An 18,146-nucleotide genomic window follows, 5' to 3' on the forward strand; every position below is an offset into this window, starting at 1 on the left:
TTGTGAGAAGGAGGTCACTTATCTTTACCAATATCTCCGTTTGTAAGATCTGTCGTACAATATTTTGTTCTGTTGTAATAACCCCAATAGGTTATAACTTCTTCCAACACCAAAAATCTTTATACTTCAATTGTTTGACATTTCGTCAAACACTTTGCAAGCAAGGGTCCTCTGACTGATATAACTTTTCAAATTGTTGCAGTGATTCTTGTTTGGATTTGCCTCAAAGAGAATGCTTACAAAAGACTCCAAATTGTCTAAACAATGACCTAACATAAATATGCAACTAATTTTGGCAATAGTGAATGCATATATGAGTTCTAATGATGAAAATGATCACCTACAACCAACTGGTATTTTAACAAACAGTTGGTATGCAAGCTAACTGGCTGATTAAAAATGATATATTAACGCTCAAAGACAACTATTAATGACCAGCAATTGTATCTCCTTAATTGAGAATGAGTATCCAATACAATATTCATACTAAGTTAGCCAAGACTCTTGGCATTTACAAAGATATCAAAATATGATGATTGCTGGTAAAGTAATATGCACCTACAGCTGCCAATGAAAATTAATGCAACACTAAATATCTAACTTCAATACTCCCCTACAGCGGTACGCTAATCACATGCATGATTAAATACAACTAAAGCCATGGATTGCTGATACCATTGTGAGGAATGTAAAAATGAATGATGTATCTATTAATGAATGATAGGTCTGATAAGAAATGACAATTACAACAGCACTCTATAGTGAAAGGCAACTATGAAAATACACATCAAACCTAGCATATGTAGTCGCCTTAGAGAATAGATGTATTGCAATACCACTGAACAGAAAATAACCTCCTCAAATGCCCAAGTCGTGCCTCTCTAGCTGCCGCCCCTAATTGTAGATGGTTGTAATAATTTTCTTTGCTTTTTCGAATTTGCTTTTTCGAATTTGCTTTTTCGGATTGCTTTTTTTTTTTTTTTTTGATTGCTTTTCCGGACCTACTTTTTTCAGCCTGCTTTTTTCGGTTCTGCTTTTTCGGCCTGCTTTTTTCGGACTGCTTTTTCGGCCTGCTTTTTCGAACTGCTTTTTCGACCTACATTTTCGAACTGCTTTTTCGGCTTGCTTTTTGTACTCAAATATTTTTTTCTCAAAGTAGCACAAATAGAAGACTGAAGTATCTTCCTCCCAGCTGCAATAATTCAAGTGATATTTCACACCCTCAAAATCGTGTACCAATTGAGAGTTTTTGTTCTCAATGGCCACAAATATATTTTCTCAATGTAGCACAAATAGAAGACTAAAGTATCTTCCTCCCAGCTGCAATAATTCAAGTGATATTTCACACCCTCAAAATTGCGTACCAATTGAGAGTTTTCGTTCTCAATGGCTAGTTGTGACTATTGCAGAAACCCTAGGCTCCACAATGCACATCAACAAACATCAACATCAACAACAACAAATCTAGATGATTAGAATGAAGCCTGGGGTACCTATTTATTCTTTTTCTCCACTTTCTCCAGAAACTTCTAAAACATTATTTTATTTTATCTATTAAGTGACTTTATAAAAAATATTTTATAATTCAAGTAACTTTATTAAATTAATTAAATATAAAGTTACCTTTTAATATTTATTTATTTGATAACTTAATAATTAGTCATCCTCATAAAATATTCATTATTTTGGACAACCTAATTAATTAAATTAATTAAATCAAATTGCCTCCAAATGGGGACATGACATATGCGAAGGTCTTTGCCAAGGTGTCGGTGATGTCCTTCAACTGAGATGTCCCTGCCGACGATGCCTTTCCAATTTCTACCTGCATTTCCCCCAATTTTCTTTTTTCCTCCGCTTGCCTCCGTGTAATTGTTAGAACCTCCTCTACATCTGTGCCGACAGTGATCAAGTTTACTCCAAACTTTGGACACTTGGAATCTTCGTGATCGCCGGGTCCGCACCATCTACATAATAATTTCGGTGTGTTTGCCACTATACAATCCCACGCAAAATGACCCCACAAATTACATGCTCGGCATTGAACGATTGGTCGTCCGTTTGCATCATACTGAGTTCGACTTTGGCTCCCATTATTATTGTTATTGTTTGCATTGTTATTTTGCCCTCTGCTATTATTCTTGTACCCTCCGGATGTGGCACCATCAATGTTTGCATTTTCGTTACTACCCGACGGGGAAGCTTGCTGCATAAGAAGCACCTGCGGAGATCCTCTTGTCTTCATGTTAAAGGGATAATCCTTTGTCGAATGGCCCATGATTTGACAGATGTCACAAAATTGGTTCTTTGGACATGATCCTTTAGTATGACCGTTGGTCTTACACTCCGTGCACCACAGTTCACTGCCTTTTGGCTCCTTCTGCATGTTTTTAAACTCCTTCATCATGCGAACCATATCCTTCTGTAGGGCCCGAACTTTCTTACTGCTACTTTCGTCGTTGTTGCTATCATCTCTGGCAAGTTCGTCGTCATCAGAGTCAAAGGAGCTAGTTTTCTTCTTTGTCTTGTGCGCACTTTCAAGGTCCAATGCTTTGTTATAAGCATCCACATATGACGACGGTGGCACAATTTTCATTTTCCTCCGCAACTGCGAGCGTAGGCCGTCCACAAACCACCTTTTCTGCAATCCATCTGTCGGCTTGCTTTCCATTTTGTTTATTAAGTCTTTTAATCTCCTAGCGTAGACGCAGACAGTTTCGTGCTTGCCCTGTTTTGTATTGAAAATCTCTGCTACGATTTCATTATCGTCCCGTAAGAGTTTAAATTCCGCCAGGAACTCCTTTTTAATCTTATCCCAAGTATCTAGCTTCTGTGGATCCATATCCGAAAACTAATCAATCGCGACACCCTGTAGGGTTGCCGGAAATTGTTTGGCCCATTCGTCGACATCTGTGATTCCATTTGCCCGCCAAATCGTCTCACATGTCTTACAATGTCGGATGGGGTCGGCTGTACCATCGCCTTCAAATTTCGGCAACTTCTCTTTGGGTCCCGCCATCACAACACTGGAGGTTTGCACTGTCACACCGGAGGTCTGCACTCCTACACCGGCAATCGGCACTCCCACACTAGCGGTCGGCACTCCCACACCGGCAGTCTGAACTCCCACACCGGTGGTCGGCACTCCCACACCGGCAGTCTGAACTCCCATACCGGCAGTCTGCACTCCCGCACCGGCAGTTTGCACTTCCGCACCAGAGGTGTCGACAGCTGCGAACCTTGGTGAAGAAGAAGGATCCTCTGAAATTGTTTCCCGCGGAAGTCTATCCCAGACGAAGAGGTCACTCCACGCTCGTGCTTCCTCGACACTGCGAGCCGTGTGAGTTGATGCTCTTTCATCTGAATTTTCTTCCCTCGGCGAACACAAATTCAAGAACTCCTCTCGTGCTTCTTCCACCAATTCCACCCGCTGCTGAGTCTCCTCCAACAATTCCTCCGCGCTTCGATTTCCATCGGCAATCTTCTGAAATCTCCGTTGGCATTTGGCTTGCTGTGCCAAAATTAAATTCTCCTCCGCAGTACGGATTCCATCTTTTCCCTTCGCCTTATTCCGATCCTTGTTAAGCTGATTTGGCATTAATCTTCATTCCTCCTACCTTCCAGATTCCCCGACAACGGCACCAAATGTTTACCATACAGGTAAAGAAAATGAATGCATACAGACAATGAACACGAACAGCAGAATTATATTCGCAATAGTAGTTGAATGATGATTTACAATCATCCCAGACGGGATATAAATACTACTGCCGAACCTTCCCGAAGGAGTCTGTCGGCCACAACATTACATCCGCTACAAATTATTTATTGACGACGTCGGCTACAGAATACAGAAACACCGCCGGACATCACCCCGTGGGCTACAAAATACAAAAACACCGCCGGACATCATTCCATCGGCTACAGAAACACCGCCGGACCCATCCAATTGGCTAACACAGCTTTCATAACCTCTTCACTTGTTTACGTAAAACAAAAAAGTTTCAAGTTAGGATAACTTGTCCCTTTGATGCTTTCCTTCTCTTGTACTTTTCTTAATGTAGTATTTCTTGAAAGCAGAAGGTTTCATGAATGTATGTCCCTTTTCTACTTTACTGTGTAATTCTTGATCAGCTCTATTAGTCCTATCTCTAATAGGTATGCCGGGCTCAATAACCTTTGTGGGAGCCTGCGGTTATATCTACGTCCCTGTTAGAAATAGAATGCTACATAGGAAACAAACATGTTAGTAATCAAACATTTGATGTGATTGTTTGCTTCTGTTTCTGCTGGTATATGTTCTTATTCTATGAAGATGCATAGCATGACAGTAGTATGAATAGTTATATATGACGTGAGAGACTTCGTCATTGCTTAGATCTGTTCGATCTAACACTTTTTCCATGAATGTAGAATTTGGAGGGAACGTGGCTCGAGGCAGCGAACAAGCAGGAGTGGAAGAATGCAACACAACCAGTCATTACAGGCACTGACTAGTGCCCTATTACCCTCTCTTAGTCTATTTTCTTCTTTTATATTATGCATTTTCATAGAATAGAGACATGTATCAGTACACTAGGGGCCACTCTCATGGCCAATTGTGTGAAAGTATTTACTTTCAACATTCATTTCTTTTCAGTTTTGTAAATAGAATTGTATCTATAATGATGAAAAATACAAGGACATTTTTCTCTATTTTTTCATTCTGAATGAAATATGATTTAGTAGTTGAAACATAAGCTGAATGCAATAAAAATGTGTACTTCACTTTCATTTGATTATTGTTGAGCACTGAATTTTAACATGTGTTAAAATTAAGGAACAATTATTTTTAAAATGTCAATCAAAACCCATAAAAATGAAATGAATTCATATGCCGAAGAAAAAATTCAAAAATCCTTGAGAAAAAGTATGGTGCAATGTCATGTAAGATTCGCAATGGTTTATTTCTGCTACCATTTATAATTTTCACGCAATCCGGACTCAGCAATTTCCTCCTAAAATGCTGAACACAATTTTTGCACTAATAATGATACACAATTTTGTTCAAGTACAGTTCATGATTTATAAAATGCACAACTTTCCATTAAAAAAAATAAAAATTTCAACAATAAATCCTTGTGTGATTTTCTAAAATTGGCAAATTCTGTATCATCTGTCATACCAATCTTTTTGGCTCTTTTACAATGTTAATGCCGATCCTTCAATCCATGATTATGTAGCCATTTCTAGGCCTGCATTTCCTTGATCTTGAAGCTCTAGCTGAGCTCAAATACCATGTAATGAAAAATAAAGAATAGACAGATGACTGATATATACATCAATGAAGCAAAAACAATTAGTAGTAGAAGAATTCCGAATGATTTGTTGATTTTCTGACAGCTTGCATTGATACATTTAAAAAATGTTGATTACATAATAAGATTATCAATCAAACCAAGGTAATGAATTGGGTTAATCATATGGCCCTCTTGCCATGTTACTATTTTATGAATATATTGACAAGATCCATTCATTCTTAATATAGGCTACTTTTGTCTTATGATTTTCTGATCAAACCAGCTGATCAGGTTCAACTATAACGTCAATAGAAATATTTATAAAAAATGATATGCAGGTGTCCTTTCAGCAAACATATTTTACTACCAAAGACAAATTATAACTATATTGGAAAACTACAGTTATTTGGAAAACGATTTGTACCCAAATGTTCTGTGCTATACTGAGCTGGTATTTCCAATCGTCGAAATTTAAACTGGATTTTAAAAATGTGATCTGCACAAGGTAGTAGTTTTCAAAAGTTTAAAAGAACTCAAAATTGAAAAAAGTGTATCATCTGACAGCTTTATTTAAAGATAAACCATGTTCTCTTGAGGTATCTGTGTTATGCGAAAGAAAGAAAACCTAATGTTGATGTTATAATATTTTCTAAGAAAATACCTGGTATGCAAGTGTTACAAGATTGATTAGTCACCACAGCTTCAGATATTGATACTGGCAACCATACAACATTTCTACACTGTGAAAAAAAGTTACAAATGCTCAGTGAAATTAGAGGCAAACTAAGTTCTAATATCAAATTTATGGAGTTATATTTTAAATATCATGCACATCACAAAATTTATACTTCATAAGTTCATAGAGACAAGTATAATTTCTCTACTATAGCTATTTTAATTGAATAGATATTCTATTTTTTCACAAGGCTAAGTAATAAACACCAAAATTTACTCGGTTCTTGTCACTAATACTAGCTGGAAATGCAATAAGCAGGCTATTTTTCCCATGAAACATATTCTGGTTGAGAAATACTTTGAACTGATTTTGCTGCACAATGCCTTGCATTATTATAAATTGTGCTATTCATGATCCAAGTCAATGTTGCTCATGCATAAAAAACCAAATGAAATATCCCTTTTGGGGATACTCTTATAATTTTTCTTAAGACCACAATTGGAACTAAGAATAAGAAATGTAATATGGTTAAGAGAATTGTTACAAAACTTTATGACTCTTGCCCAAACTCGATGAGTCCAGGGCCAAGCCAACTTGCCAAGTCTGCAAAGCCGAAGACTCAGACTCAGCCAAGTCTGACTGAATCTGGGCAGACTCAGCAAACTCGCTGAGTACCAACCCTAGGACTCTACCCCAACAGCCCAGCTTTAAAAAAAAAAAATTGTTGTAACTTTTTCATTTTATGTTTCTAAACATCTCCCAACCCAAAAAAAACACACATTTTATAGTTTGCAAACACAAGGAGAGGAAAAGAGGCATTTGAGGAAAAATATTGAGGCGTTGAAGCACAAACCGGCAAACTGATTGAAGAGGAGATAGTAACTGTTGATTGTTTGAGTAAGTTAGTAGCTTGCATTCATGCATCTAAAGGATTTAAAAGAAGGATTTGGAGGAGGCCTCTAAAAAGTTAAAATGCATTTCTTCATTTTTGGAGCAAATTTGAAGAAGTGTGTTACAGTTTTTCCCTTTTCACATTTCCATTTTATTGTACATTTGTTTTAGTTTTGTTTCATTTTATGTTGATGGAAAAAGTAAGAAACCCTAGTTTCGTTTTCTCTTTCTTTTAATTTTTTTAAAATTAATTATAATGTGTAGAATTTGTAGATATTGATTTTTTTCATTTCTGATAAATAGCAGCATAATGTATAAGCCTGGAAATAGTGGCAAACCAAATGCAAACCCAGCTAAAAAGGATAGGGCTTGGAAACATGTCATCCCTACAAAAGAAAAAGAAGTTAATATGTTTTGCAAAATAAAATATAGTGGAGGAGATATTAACTTGTTTAAATATCACCTAGAAGGACAAAGCTGTCCTAAGAATAAATTATCAGATAACAAGAAGTCAACAATAACATATCTACTCAAAATACAATGTTATTTTTTTTTCCTCTTTTTTTGTGGGGGGGAGGCGGGTGGGTGTTTACTTTTCCATGTTAGCTACTGATTACTGTCACAACCGCCTATAGCTCACCCTTTTGCAAATTCCTATATACCTAAAGATAACTTGATAAGTATGTTATGTTACCTTCTTATCATCAAGCTTTATTTTCTTAGAGGTAATTTATCTAAATGTTTCGTGCATATTCAATTTATTTTTAGACGTAATTTACTTTTAATATTTTTGCGATTATTTAATGAAATTGATTTTTAAATTTCGGGAATCATTTTTATTTATTTATTAGTACATTTAGAAATTTTTATTTTAGATGTTATTTAAATAGAATGATTCTTTCCTAAGGAGATTATTTCATCATTTTGCAATAACTTTTTAATGCTAAAGAATTAACCAAGAAATTCCTTAGAAGTTGAATTCAAACAATTATCAAAAACATTGCAAATATACAATTTCAAATTTAAAACTAAGTATTTAACTAATTTCTAAATATAATTATTGAGCAAATCAAATAAAGATCTAAAGTAATATAAAATGAGTCATAAATCTCTAATGAGTAAATCTGATGCATTTAATAATGATAGGCAAAAGAATTTTGATAAATATTTGTTTTACTTCTTATTTATATAAACTAAAAGTATAAACATTAATATTTGGCCAAAATAAACTTAGCTGACTAAGTCAAGTATTCAAGAACTTCACGGGAATGTGAAACATAATATAATTGGGAGACTAGCCAAAAAAACTTTCATTTTAGAAGGTAAGCACAAGAAACATTAATGCTGGGAATGAAGATGTGTCGAAATAGGAGACAATGGGAAGGCAACATGGCTGGTGCAAGGATGGTCTCACATGTGGTAGCAAACATGGAAGCTTGGGGAGTAAATAAATCAGATTTGAGTAAATGAATTAAGGATTTTAATGATGTCCACGAGACCATCGGTCTAAGGGACCACAAATTAGATATCACTGATCCTGATTCCTTTCCAAATCCAACCTCTTGCTATGGATCTTGACAATCAAACCAGCAGTCTATCGTATCTTATCATCCTTGAACATACTAAGTAAGCTTATGTTATCCTTTAAGATGACCTTGTATTGGGCCCGAATATCCTCATATGCCTTGCAATCAGTAAGAAAGTGATGTTCCATCTCAACCACCCCCCTTTCATAGAATCTATAGATCCTCTCCTCCCACTCCTCTTTAGGCTTCTCCCATCTACCGGTCTTGCATCTGAGATGATGTGTTCCATCCTCAATTGGGCAATTAACATCCTAGCCTTGTTATTAATAGCTGACCCCAGATATGATTGATCCCCATGCTCCTTAGAATGATTGATAACATTAATATAATGTGTCTTCTTCTGACCCATGTTGAGGGACCACATGGCCATTTGAAATTTTCCTCTAACGTACTTCTTTATTTCCATGTTGTTGGTGGGACACTCGTGTAATGTCCCTTCTTTTTGGGGACATTGGGAATATTAAGAAGGGAGGTATTTACAATATTAAGTTCGACTATATGAGCTGAAAATTTATTATTAAAGGTCAAATTAACATTCCAAGTGGTCACAAGAGGACGAGGAGAGATAAGACAAAAAACCTAGAAAGGAAGTTGAAGGGTCACCTTTGTGAGAATAAAAAGAGAAGAGACCCCTTCCTTTTGGTATGCTTGATTTTATGATTCAAATCAGTTTTCTCTCTTGTGAGAGTTTTCAAAAAGCTTCAGTTTTCAGCTAGTTTGAGGACGTAGCCCCTCGTGCTGGCAAACAATGGATGCAAACCCATTGTCTCGGGAAACATCAATGCAGGTGTTTCATTCATGCTTACAAGTTCTTATTCTAGCATTCCAATCTAACTGTTAATCTGTATTTAAGATTGGATTTTTGTACTGGTTATTGTATTGCTGTTGTAAAATGCAATAACGTATTTTAAGGAGTTATAATAATTTGCTGGTTTTATCTTACTCGTTTTTAACTGTGATGATCCCTTTTTTTAACCCCTTGACCTAAAATTCAAAACTTAGGCATAAGTTAGGGAATCGTCCAAATTTTAGTAAACCTGTGACTATCATTATTATTAGTGTGTTTGAGGAGATGAGTGTTTAATCTAATGAACATGATTATTTGGAAGATTTCTTCATATAGGACACAGGAATCTTCTCTCTCCTTATTATGATCATCATAAGATGGAAAACTTACAGTGCCAAAGGGCGCGTGAAACAGACTACAAGCGGTTCCCTAGAGGATATCCATCATGTGCCCGAAATTACTCTGCCTCTCCCTCCACAAACTCCTAATCTTAAGATATCAGAAAGTGGACGAGAATAGACTCCTATGTACTATAATTGAAATACATTCCTAATGCTATCTTAATTCCTTAGGAATATATCTTAATATACTATACATGTACCCTTTACTTCAATATTTATTTATACTCCACATATTCATATATATATATATATATATAAAATAACTCGTATCATGTATCGATCTTTAATGAAATTTCCAATATCATTTAATGTTTATTCCTTATGCAGAAACTAATATTAATCGCTTTGTTCTATTTTAATTTCATTGATCACTTTCCATTTAACTATAACTACATTCTAAAATATTGAATAGAGCAATGTATATATATTCATACGTTGGCCATTAATGAAATTTCCAATATAACCCAACGAGTTGATAGACTTTGTACCTATTAGTACTTTGGTACTCTGAGTGACAGATCCGACGTACTGTGCACTCGGTCCGTAACTGACGTTCAGTCCTTGTGCAAGGTTGTGGGACTTGGCTGTACCTTGGGCGCAGTGGTATGATGACTATACTCGGGCGCAAACTTATGCAATTCGGACAGCTTGCTTTGACTTGGTTTTCCCTTTCGCAATTAACCTAAACCTAATAAATATCACTTGGACAGATATGAGCAAGCAGTTGTGCCCTAATATATGATGTTTTATCATTGTTATCGAATGTTATGTTTGTTAATTAGATCCATGTTCTTTAATATTTGTTAAGGTTTACTGGAACTACCATTTAATTTATAATCAATATAAATATGACAATTGCGGCAGCGTATGATGCCAATATTGGATAGAATCCATCACCGTTAGAAAAAGTTAATCGAACCATAAATTTAACTATTGTAGAAACATATATATTTAGAACCTTGCACCAATGATTCAATTTCATAATATAATAAGCAATTTTCTCTGATTTAGACTTACTGATGAGTATTCCTATCCACCAACATATTCATCACTTCTCATTCAATATTCAATACTCACTATAATTTGGGACAAATGCAATTGTTGGATTGTTAACAAGAAATCATTCTTTTACTAAGAGAAGGTGTTGATTTTCCTTCACAGTTTGTATATTACTGTGCCCCTGATGACAATCATTATAATATTGGTCACTTATTTATTTGAAAAGCATTTATAGTTAATTGATTAGTGTATTTTGGATTAGTAGAATATTTGTAATATAATTAAGAGAGATGAATGATCAACACCTTTTGCTATTGATTGATATAATTTAACAATAGTGTTATATTTAAAGTATTAACTCAAATAATTAAACAAATATAAGCATATGTTTTATAAAGAAAGAATACATTAATCATGGCTGATGACAGTAACTCATGGTTATATGCTCGACATCTTGAATGTTATTGTGAAACAACGGATTATATTCTTGTGGAGAATTCCTCGGGTTTTATTATAGCATTGTATTCCATTTTGCCTGTATCTGAGTTTGAATGTTATATCTGAGAAAAGTTGAATAAATCCCTATTGGAATTTCTACTAGTTTTCAAATGTGCTGGAAACTATTTGCAAAGTTTTATTTCTAATTATATGATTAAAAGAGAGATCAGTAAATATCCGGTTTGGGATAATACAGTGGTATCAGAGCTGGTACAGGCTGAACACTTTGAGATACCTGGCAAGTATCTAAAAACTCTTTTTACTGCATCCTAATGTGCTCTTCCTCAATTAGACATATAATGGGAAAGTAGTCCCACTGCTTGGGCAATGTTTGGTCTTGTACAAACCATAGCATACATCAAACTTCCAACAACACTCTGATACGATACTCAACTCATCTCTTCCATCTCCAATGGGGATGAAGGACATTGTGAGCTAGAAAGCTTTGTTCCCATAGTAATAGGAACACTCAATGGTCTATGAATCTTCTTAGACTATTACCAACATACTTACTTTGGCCTAGCCAAAGCTTTCTGTTTTATCTATCTTTTATAATCTCCATTACCAGAATGTACCTTATTGCACCAAGATTTTTCATTTCAAACTTTTCTGAGAGCTGAGATTTTAATTCTGCAATCAAACCTTTTCCTTTGCCAATAAACAACATGTCATCAACATATAAGGCAATAATTAGGAAATAATCACCATTAGACTTATAGTATATATAGTGATCAGATTTGGATCGCAATAATCTCAAACTCAATACATATGTATCAAACTTCTAGTACCACATCCTAGGACTTTGTTTTAAACCATACAAGGATTTCTTCAATTTACAGACCAAATGACTTTTACCTTTCACCACAAAGTGCTCTGTCTGTGTCATATAAATTTCTTCCTCCAAATCTCCATGAAAGAAAGTTGTCTTCACATCCATCTGCTCAACTTCTAGATCATAAGCTGCTGCAATAGAAAGTAAAAATCGAACGGATGTCATTTTTGCTACAGGAGAAAAAATTTCACCATAATCAATCTTTGCAACTTGGGAGTAACCTTTTGCAACCAATCGTGCTTTATACTTCTCAATGCTTCCATCTGAACCCATCTTCCTTTTGAACACCCATTTAGAACCAACAGGATTCCGTCCTTCGGGCAATGGTACAAGGTCCCATGTGTCATTCCTCTTAAGAGCTGCCATCTCTTCTTCCATGGCTATATTCTAGGACTCTGAATCATTCATACCAAGAGCCTCTTCTTCAGTTTTGGTTCATCAATATTAGCATTCAAAGCAAATATACACCTCCAATCATCAAGAGCATGGTTTGAAAAATCAGCGTTATATTGCCAAACCCACAGTATATCGAAGGAATTTCCAGCAGTCGAGTATATCGCTGCATATATCGGCACGATAAATGGAAAAAACCCGCGGTGACAAATACGAAATAAATCGCGTGTTAAACCCAAAAATTGGCAAAAAACCCGTTGAAAATTGCGTTGACTGGTCGTTGGGATTTTAGGTCAAAAAATTTAGGTTTACATCATTTTATATCTTCACTCCCAGTGGCGTTTGATTTTCACGCAAAAACGACTTCCTCCAGAGGTGTTTGGTAATCAGTGGTCATGACCTCCTGCAGCAGTAGCCTTTCTGCAACTGCAATTGCATTCAACCTCCAATTGCATTCGACCTATGCTTGCAGATTTCGAGAGTCAAGACTTTTCTTGCAGACTCCACTCTTAGCGAATCGCAGGTATATGAAATATATTTTAATTTTTAAAAAAAAATTAATATATATTGTAACTTGTTAATCATTTGTGTATAAAACTATATATAGTGTATAAAACTGTATTTTAATTTCTTAATTTTCTGTAATATAGTATACTATTAGCATTTTTTATATATATTTATATTATATTATTTATAATGTAATACTATTAGTATTTTATATATATATTATATATATAATATTATTATTTATAATGTAATACTAATTAGTAAATTACTATTAATAATTTAGTATGATTCCAGTTTTAAACACAATTAGGATAGTTTTAAATTTAATATCAGTAAATAACAATATAACAAAATTAGAAAGAACTATTAATGTTAATATAAATGTCCCTTAATTATCAACAAGGTGAATAAAAGTTGGATAGTTTTAAACTTTTAATATTAGTAAATAACAGTTGGATACTTATTCTATTTTATTTTGCTTATAGACTAATTCCAATTTATTTTAAACTCGAACAGTTGGATAGTAGATCTCACCCTCCTTTTGATAAAAGTTGGATTACAAATCATTAAATTCTATATATTCATATTGTTGCAAATTATGTTTGATATCAGTCTTATCTTATATTTGATTGTTCATTCTTATACTTGCAGAGCGCAGATTTCGAGTGGCAGTGACATATCTATAGAAACAGATGACTGGTGGTGGCAGAGCTAAGGATCCTTTACAGAAACATGGGATCCCGAGGGTAATCAGTGGACATGTCGAATGTATCCATTGCAATAAGAAAATGACTATAGGGATAGGTTGATTGAAATACCATCTTGCGAAGATTCCATGCAATGATATTACACTATGTGAAGAATGTCTGGAAGAGGTTACATGAAAGGCTTTGACAAGCCTACAAAAATATGCACAAAGTAAGGTAGAAAAAACATGAGAACTTTTGAGGCCATGGCAGCCCCAATGGCGACTTTTAGTTCTACAGGATCAGAAATAGGTGGAGAGAGTTCTTCTTCTATTGGGCCACGGATACGAGGATTAGGAAGTACAAGTGGGTCTCTTGCAAACTTTTGGGTTCCACTTAACACTCCTGGTGCTCAACCTGACTTGCCAGGCACTACATGGAACAAAGAGATGCATGAGAAGACAAAGGTGGCAATTACAAGATTTTGGATCCGCAATGATATTCTCTTCAATTTTTAATGCAATCTGTATTGGGATCAAGTGGTAACTTCCATTTCTTTGTCTAGTAAGGGGTTCAAGCCCCTAACTCCCTATGAGGTGAGGGGGCCATTGTTACAGGACGAGGTAAAAAATATTCACCAGCTTGTAGAAGAGCAAAGAAAAGTTTGGGAATAGAAAGGTTGCACTATTATATCTGATGGGTGGACAGATGGCAGGAATAGGACGCTCATCAACTTTATAGTTGCTTCAAGGGGGCAGTTGGTATTTCTAAAATCAATTGATACCTCTAATCAAGTAAAAAATGCAGAAAATTTGTGTAACATGTTGGATGAGGTGGTAATAGAAGTGAGAGTGGCTAATGTCATCCAGATTGTGAAAGATAATGCAGCTGCATATGTGGCTGTTGGTAGACTTCTCATAGAGAGACATCCCACATTACTTTGGAGCCCTTGTGTTGCCCATTGTCTTGACTTGCTTCTTAAGGATCTAGGGAAACTGAGCTGGGTGGAGAAGGTGGTTGAAGATGGAAGGAATATTGCTAAGTACATCTACAATCATACATGGGTCTTGAGTATTATGAGAGAGCACACTAGTGGTAAGGATTTTGTACGAGCAGGGGTCACACGCTCTACTACTAATTTTCTAAACTTGCAAAGCATATCTGAGACATTGCTAAACCTCAAGCGCATGCTTCTTGATAAGAAATGGTTAGAGAGCCCTTATGCTAGGAAGCCTAAAGCAGAGAAGATTGTGAGGATTGTGTTTGATGGTAGCTTTGAAAAGGTAATGGCAAATACACTCAAAGTAAGTTTTCAAGTATTCATTGATGATTTAATGTTCAATTTTGAGATATTTTCCTTGACTGAATTTTGTATGTTTTATTATGTCTAGGTATCAGAACCGTTGATGAAAGTTCTACAAATTGTGGATGGGGATAAAAACCCCATGGGGTTTCTATATGAAGCCATGGATAGTGCAAAAGAGGCCATTCAACACTTCTATAGGTCAAATGAGACCAAATATAAACCCATATGGAACATCATTGATCGTAGGTGGAACTAACAACTCTACCAACACATTCATGCAGCTGCCTACTTCTTGAACCCCAAGTACTATTTATCCAACACTTTTAAAGCCGATGCAGAGTTCAAATTGGCTTGGGTTTGGACACATGTATTCAAAGATTGGTTGCTGATACGGACCTCCGAGACCTCATACTTGATGAGTTGCAGAGCTACAAGAGGGAAGAGGGGCCATTGTTTTCTTCTCCTGATTGCAAATGTAGGAGATACACCTTGCAGCCAGGTAAAAAAGAACATGTTTAGTTTTATCATACCGTTCATTTCGCTCGTGAAGTTTATTGGAAATTTCACCACATCATAAATGGTTTTTTTAATCCTTGCAGATCTGTGGTGGAAAGATTATGGTGTCACAACGCCTAATCTTCAAAAGCTTGCCATCCGAATTTTATCACAACCTTGTAGTGCTTCTGGCTGCGAGAGAAATTGGAGTACTTTTCAAAACATACACACAAAGAAATGTAATAGGTTGACTCAAAAGCGCCTGAATGACTTGGTTTACGTGAAGTACAACCTTCTCTTTCACGAGAAGAAGGTGAAAGGGCAAGCTTCATATGAAGCACTAGACTTGGATCACATTGATCCATACTCAACCGATTGGATTGCTCCTCCTGATGGAGAGGATGTAGATGTTGGTGAACCTTTACTGATAGATGAGCAGCTCGTTGAGTTTGAGAGAGAAGTAGATGAGTGGGATGCAAATAAGGCAGCACATGAGGAAGAATATGAGCTTGGTCATCCATCAGAGGCTTTTGTCGAGTGTGAGGGACCTATTAGAGCACCTGTTGAGGATGTTGCCACAGCAACTACTTCAACACCACCCACCCAACAACAAGGATCTCTTTTGAGTTTTACTTGTAGACGTAATTTATGATTGCTACTTTCAATTTTCATTGATATTGAGACTTGAACTTAATATGTATTCAAAAATAGTAGTTTTGTAGAGTTTGACTTCTATGTATCGAACTTATTTATATTCAGATGTTCTACTTGTTTTTTGGTATACGATTCTAGTAGTATGTTAATGATTAATCGACTAAGTTCCTCTTGCTATAAGTATAAATTACTGTAAAACTTAAAACTTTGAATGATATATGGTGGATATCTCAATTTTCAAATTATTATATATTCTACAAATTTGGTGTATGTATACGTTTTTAAGCATATTTTAAGAAAATTTATATTTTCAAATGTTCGATAAAAGTGTCGATTTATTGCCGAGTTTTTTCCGATTCCAAGTTTGTCAAAATTTTAGGGTCGGCCGAGATATTGCCGATATCAAGTTTTTAAACTATGGTATAGAGTATGCAAGACACAATCTGATGAGACTTTTAGCTTTTCTATCTCTCACATCACGCTCTGCGGCTGAAGTTGGATTTGTGGGCCTCAACTTCTTTTCATCGACTGCATCCCATGGATCCTGATCAATCAATAGATCTTCCATCTTTAGCTTCCACATTTCAAAGTTTGTGCGAGAAAACTTCTCTACATCAATTCTCCCAAATGTTTGCAATCCTGCAACACAGAAATAAAAACCTCTGCACAAGCTCCCACTCAAACCTTGATTAGCTCAAAAAACCTTGTACCCAATAAATAGATCCAAAACTGGTCAGGCTCTGATACCACTTGTAAGGAAGCTAAGGTGCATGGGATCACTTCCTACACTAATCTTTGAGGGGACGATTATGCAAATTCAACTAACTATTGCAGAGATCTCAAGAAATGCATAATAACATAATAAAAATAATAATGAATGCATAACACAATGATTAACATAGGGAAACCCTTATAGGAGAAAAACCCCGCCCTCCAAAACTCGCATAATGTATTCTCAAATCTAGAAGATTACAATACACTTGCAATGCAAGTTCTTGTAGGAGTGCATCACTACAACTCAAACTCGGACTCAGACTCAAAGAGACTCCTTCTAGCACCAATCTCGGAAACTGAACTCGATGATTCAAACACCTCCCCAAGCCCTTCTTTTATAGTGATTTGCCACTTGGAAACCATTTGTGGTTTTACAAAAACATGGGCCAAAACCATCGAAAAAACAACCACGCCACATGTTACCCACTTGTAATTTGTAACTCCAAGAATACCATATTCGTCCATAATTTTGTCCTCTAGTTTAGACCCCCATAGAAGTCATATAATGAGTTGTTTACATTCTAAAAATAGCACTTCTACATTGTTCTAGGGACTAGACACATTTTTAACAACTCATACACTTTTGTCCAACTCATAAACGTGGAAAACTACTACAAACAAATTCTAAGATTTTCTAAAAGAATTCTAGAGTTTTCTGGAAAAAGCTTGCAAGGCTGAGATACAATTCTCAACACTATCTACTGAACACATATGCTAGAAACATAATATGTGTCCTCATCGCTAGAGTTTTTATTTTTTTCTGGAAGATGTCATATAGGCATAGTTATGAATCAAACAATCTACCAATTACAAGTGTGACAATTGGAAGAAAAATTTCGATAGCTTTGGAATTGAGCATTACATTGTCAGTGTATGTTGGCAGGAAACAATAAAATCTACAAATATCATTTTTAATATTGTTGATGTGCAATAAATGTCATGTCCCCTTTTTGGAGGTAATTTGATTTAATTAATTTAATAAATTAAGATGTCCAAAATAATGAATATTTTATGAGGATGACTAATTAATTATTTTAATTAAATAAATAAGTGGTATTAAGTTAATTATTTATAAAGTTATCAAATAAACAAATATTAAAAGGTAACTTTATATTTAATTAATTTAATAAAATGATTTGAATTATAAAATATTTTATAAAGTCACTTAATAAATAAAATAATGTTCTAGAAGTTTCTAGAGAAAGTGGAGAACAAAGAATAAATAGGCATCCTGGGCTTCATTCTGAGTAGACAGATTTGTTGTTATTGATGTTGATGTTTGTTGATGTGCATTGTGAAGCCTAGGGTTTTTGCAGTAGTCACAATTGGCCATTGAGAACAAAAACTCTCAATTGGTACGCAATTTTGAAGGTGTGAAATAT

The 18,146-nt window shown here is 35.4% G+C and overlaps 1 protein-coding gene across 2 annotated transcripts in view; it reads right to left on the minus strand.

Moving 5' to 3' along the window:
* The window catches only part of TOP3A (topoisomerase 3alpha), a 346,811-nt gene that overhangs the window by 54,606 nt on the left and 274,059 nt on the right, over positions 1 to 18,146 (minus strand). For both annotated transcript variants that reach the window (XM_089791990.1, XM_089791991.1), the window contains 2 exons: positions 5,941 to 6,019; positions 5,704 to 5,775 (listed from right to left, as the gene is read on the minus strand). In XM_089791990.1, the coding sequence (XP_089648116.1) occupies positions 5,704 to 5,775; positions 5,941 to 6,019 (151 nt within the window). The remainder of the gene's footprint in view (positions 1 to 5,703; positions 5,776 to 5,940; positions 6,020 to 18,146) is intronic.

Source organism: Cupressus sempervirens, chromosome 7 (genome assembly GCF_028749045.1).
Source record: "Cupressus sempervirens isolate cs-2001-9-10 chromosome 7, ASM2874904v1, whole genome shotgun sequence".
NCBI classification, from domain to species: Eukaryota; Viridiplantae; Streptophyta; class Pinopsida; order Cupressales; family Cupressaceae; genus Cupressus; species Cupressus sempervirens.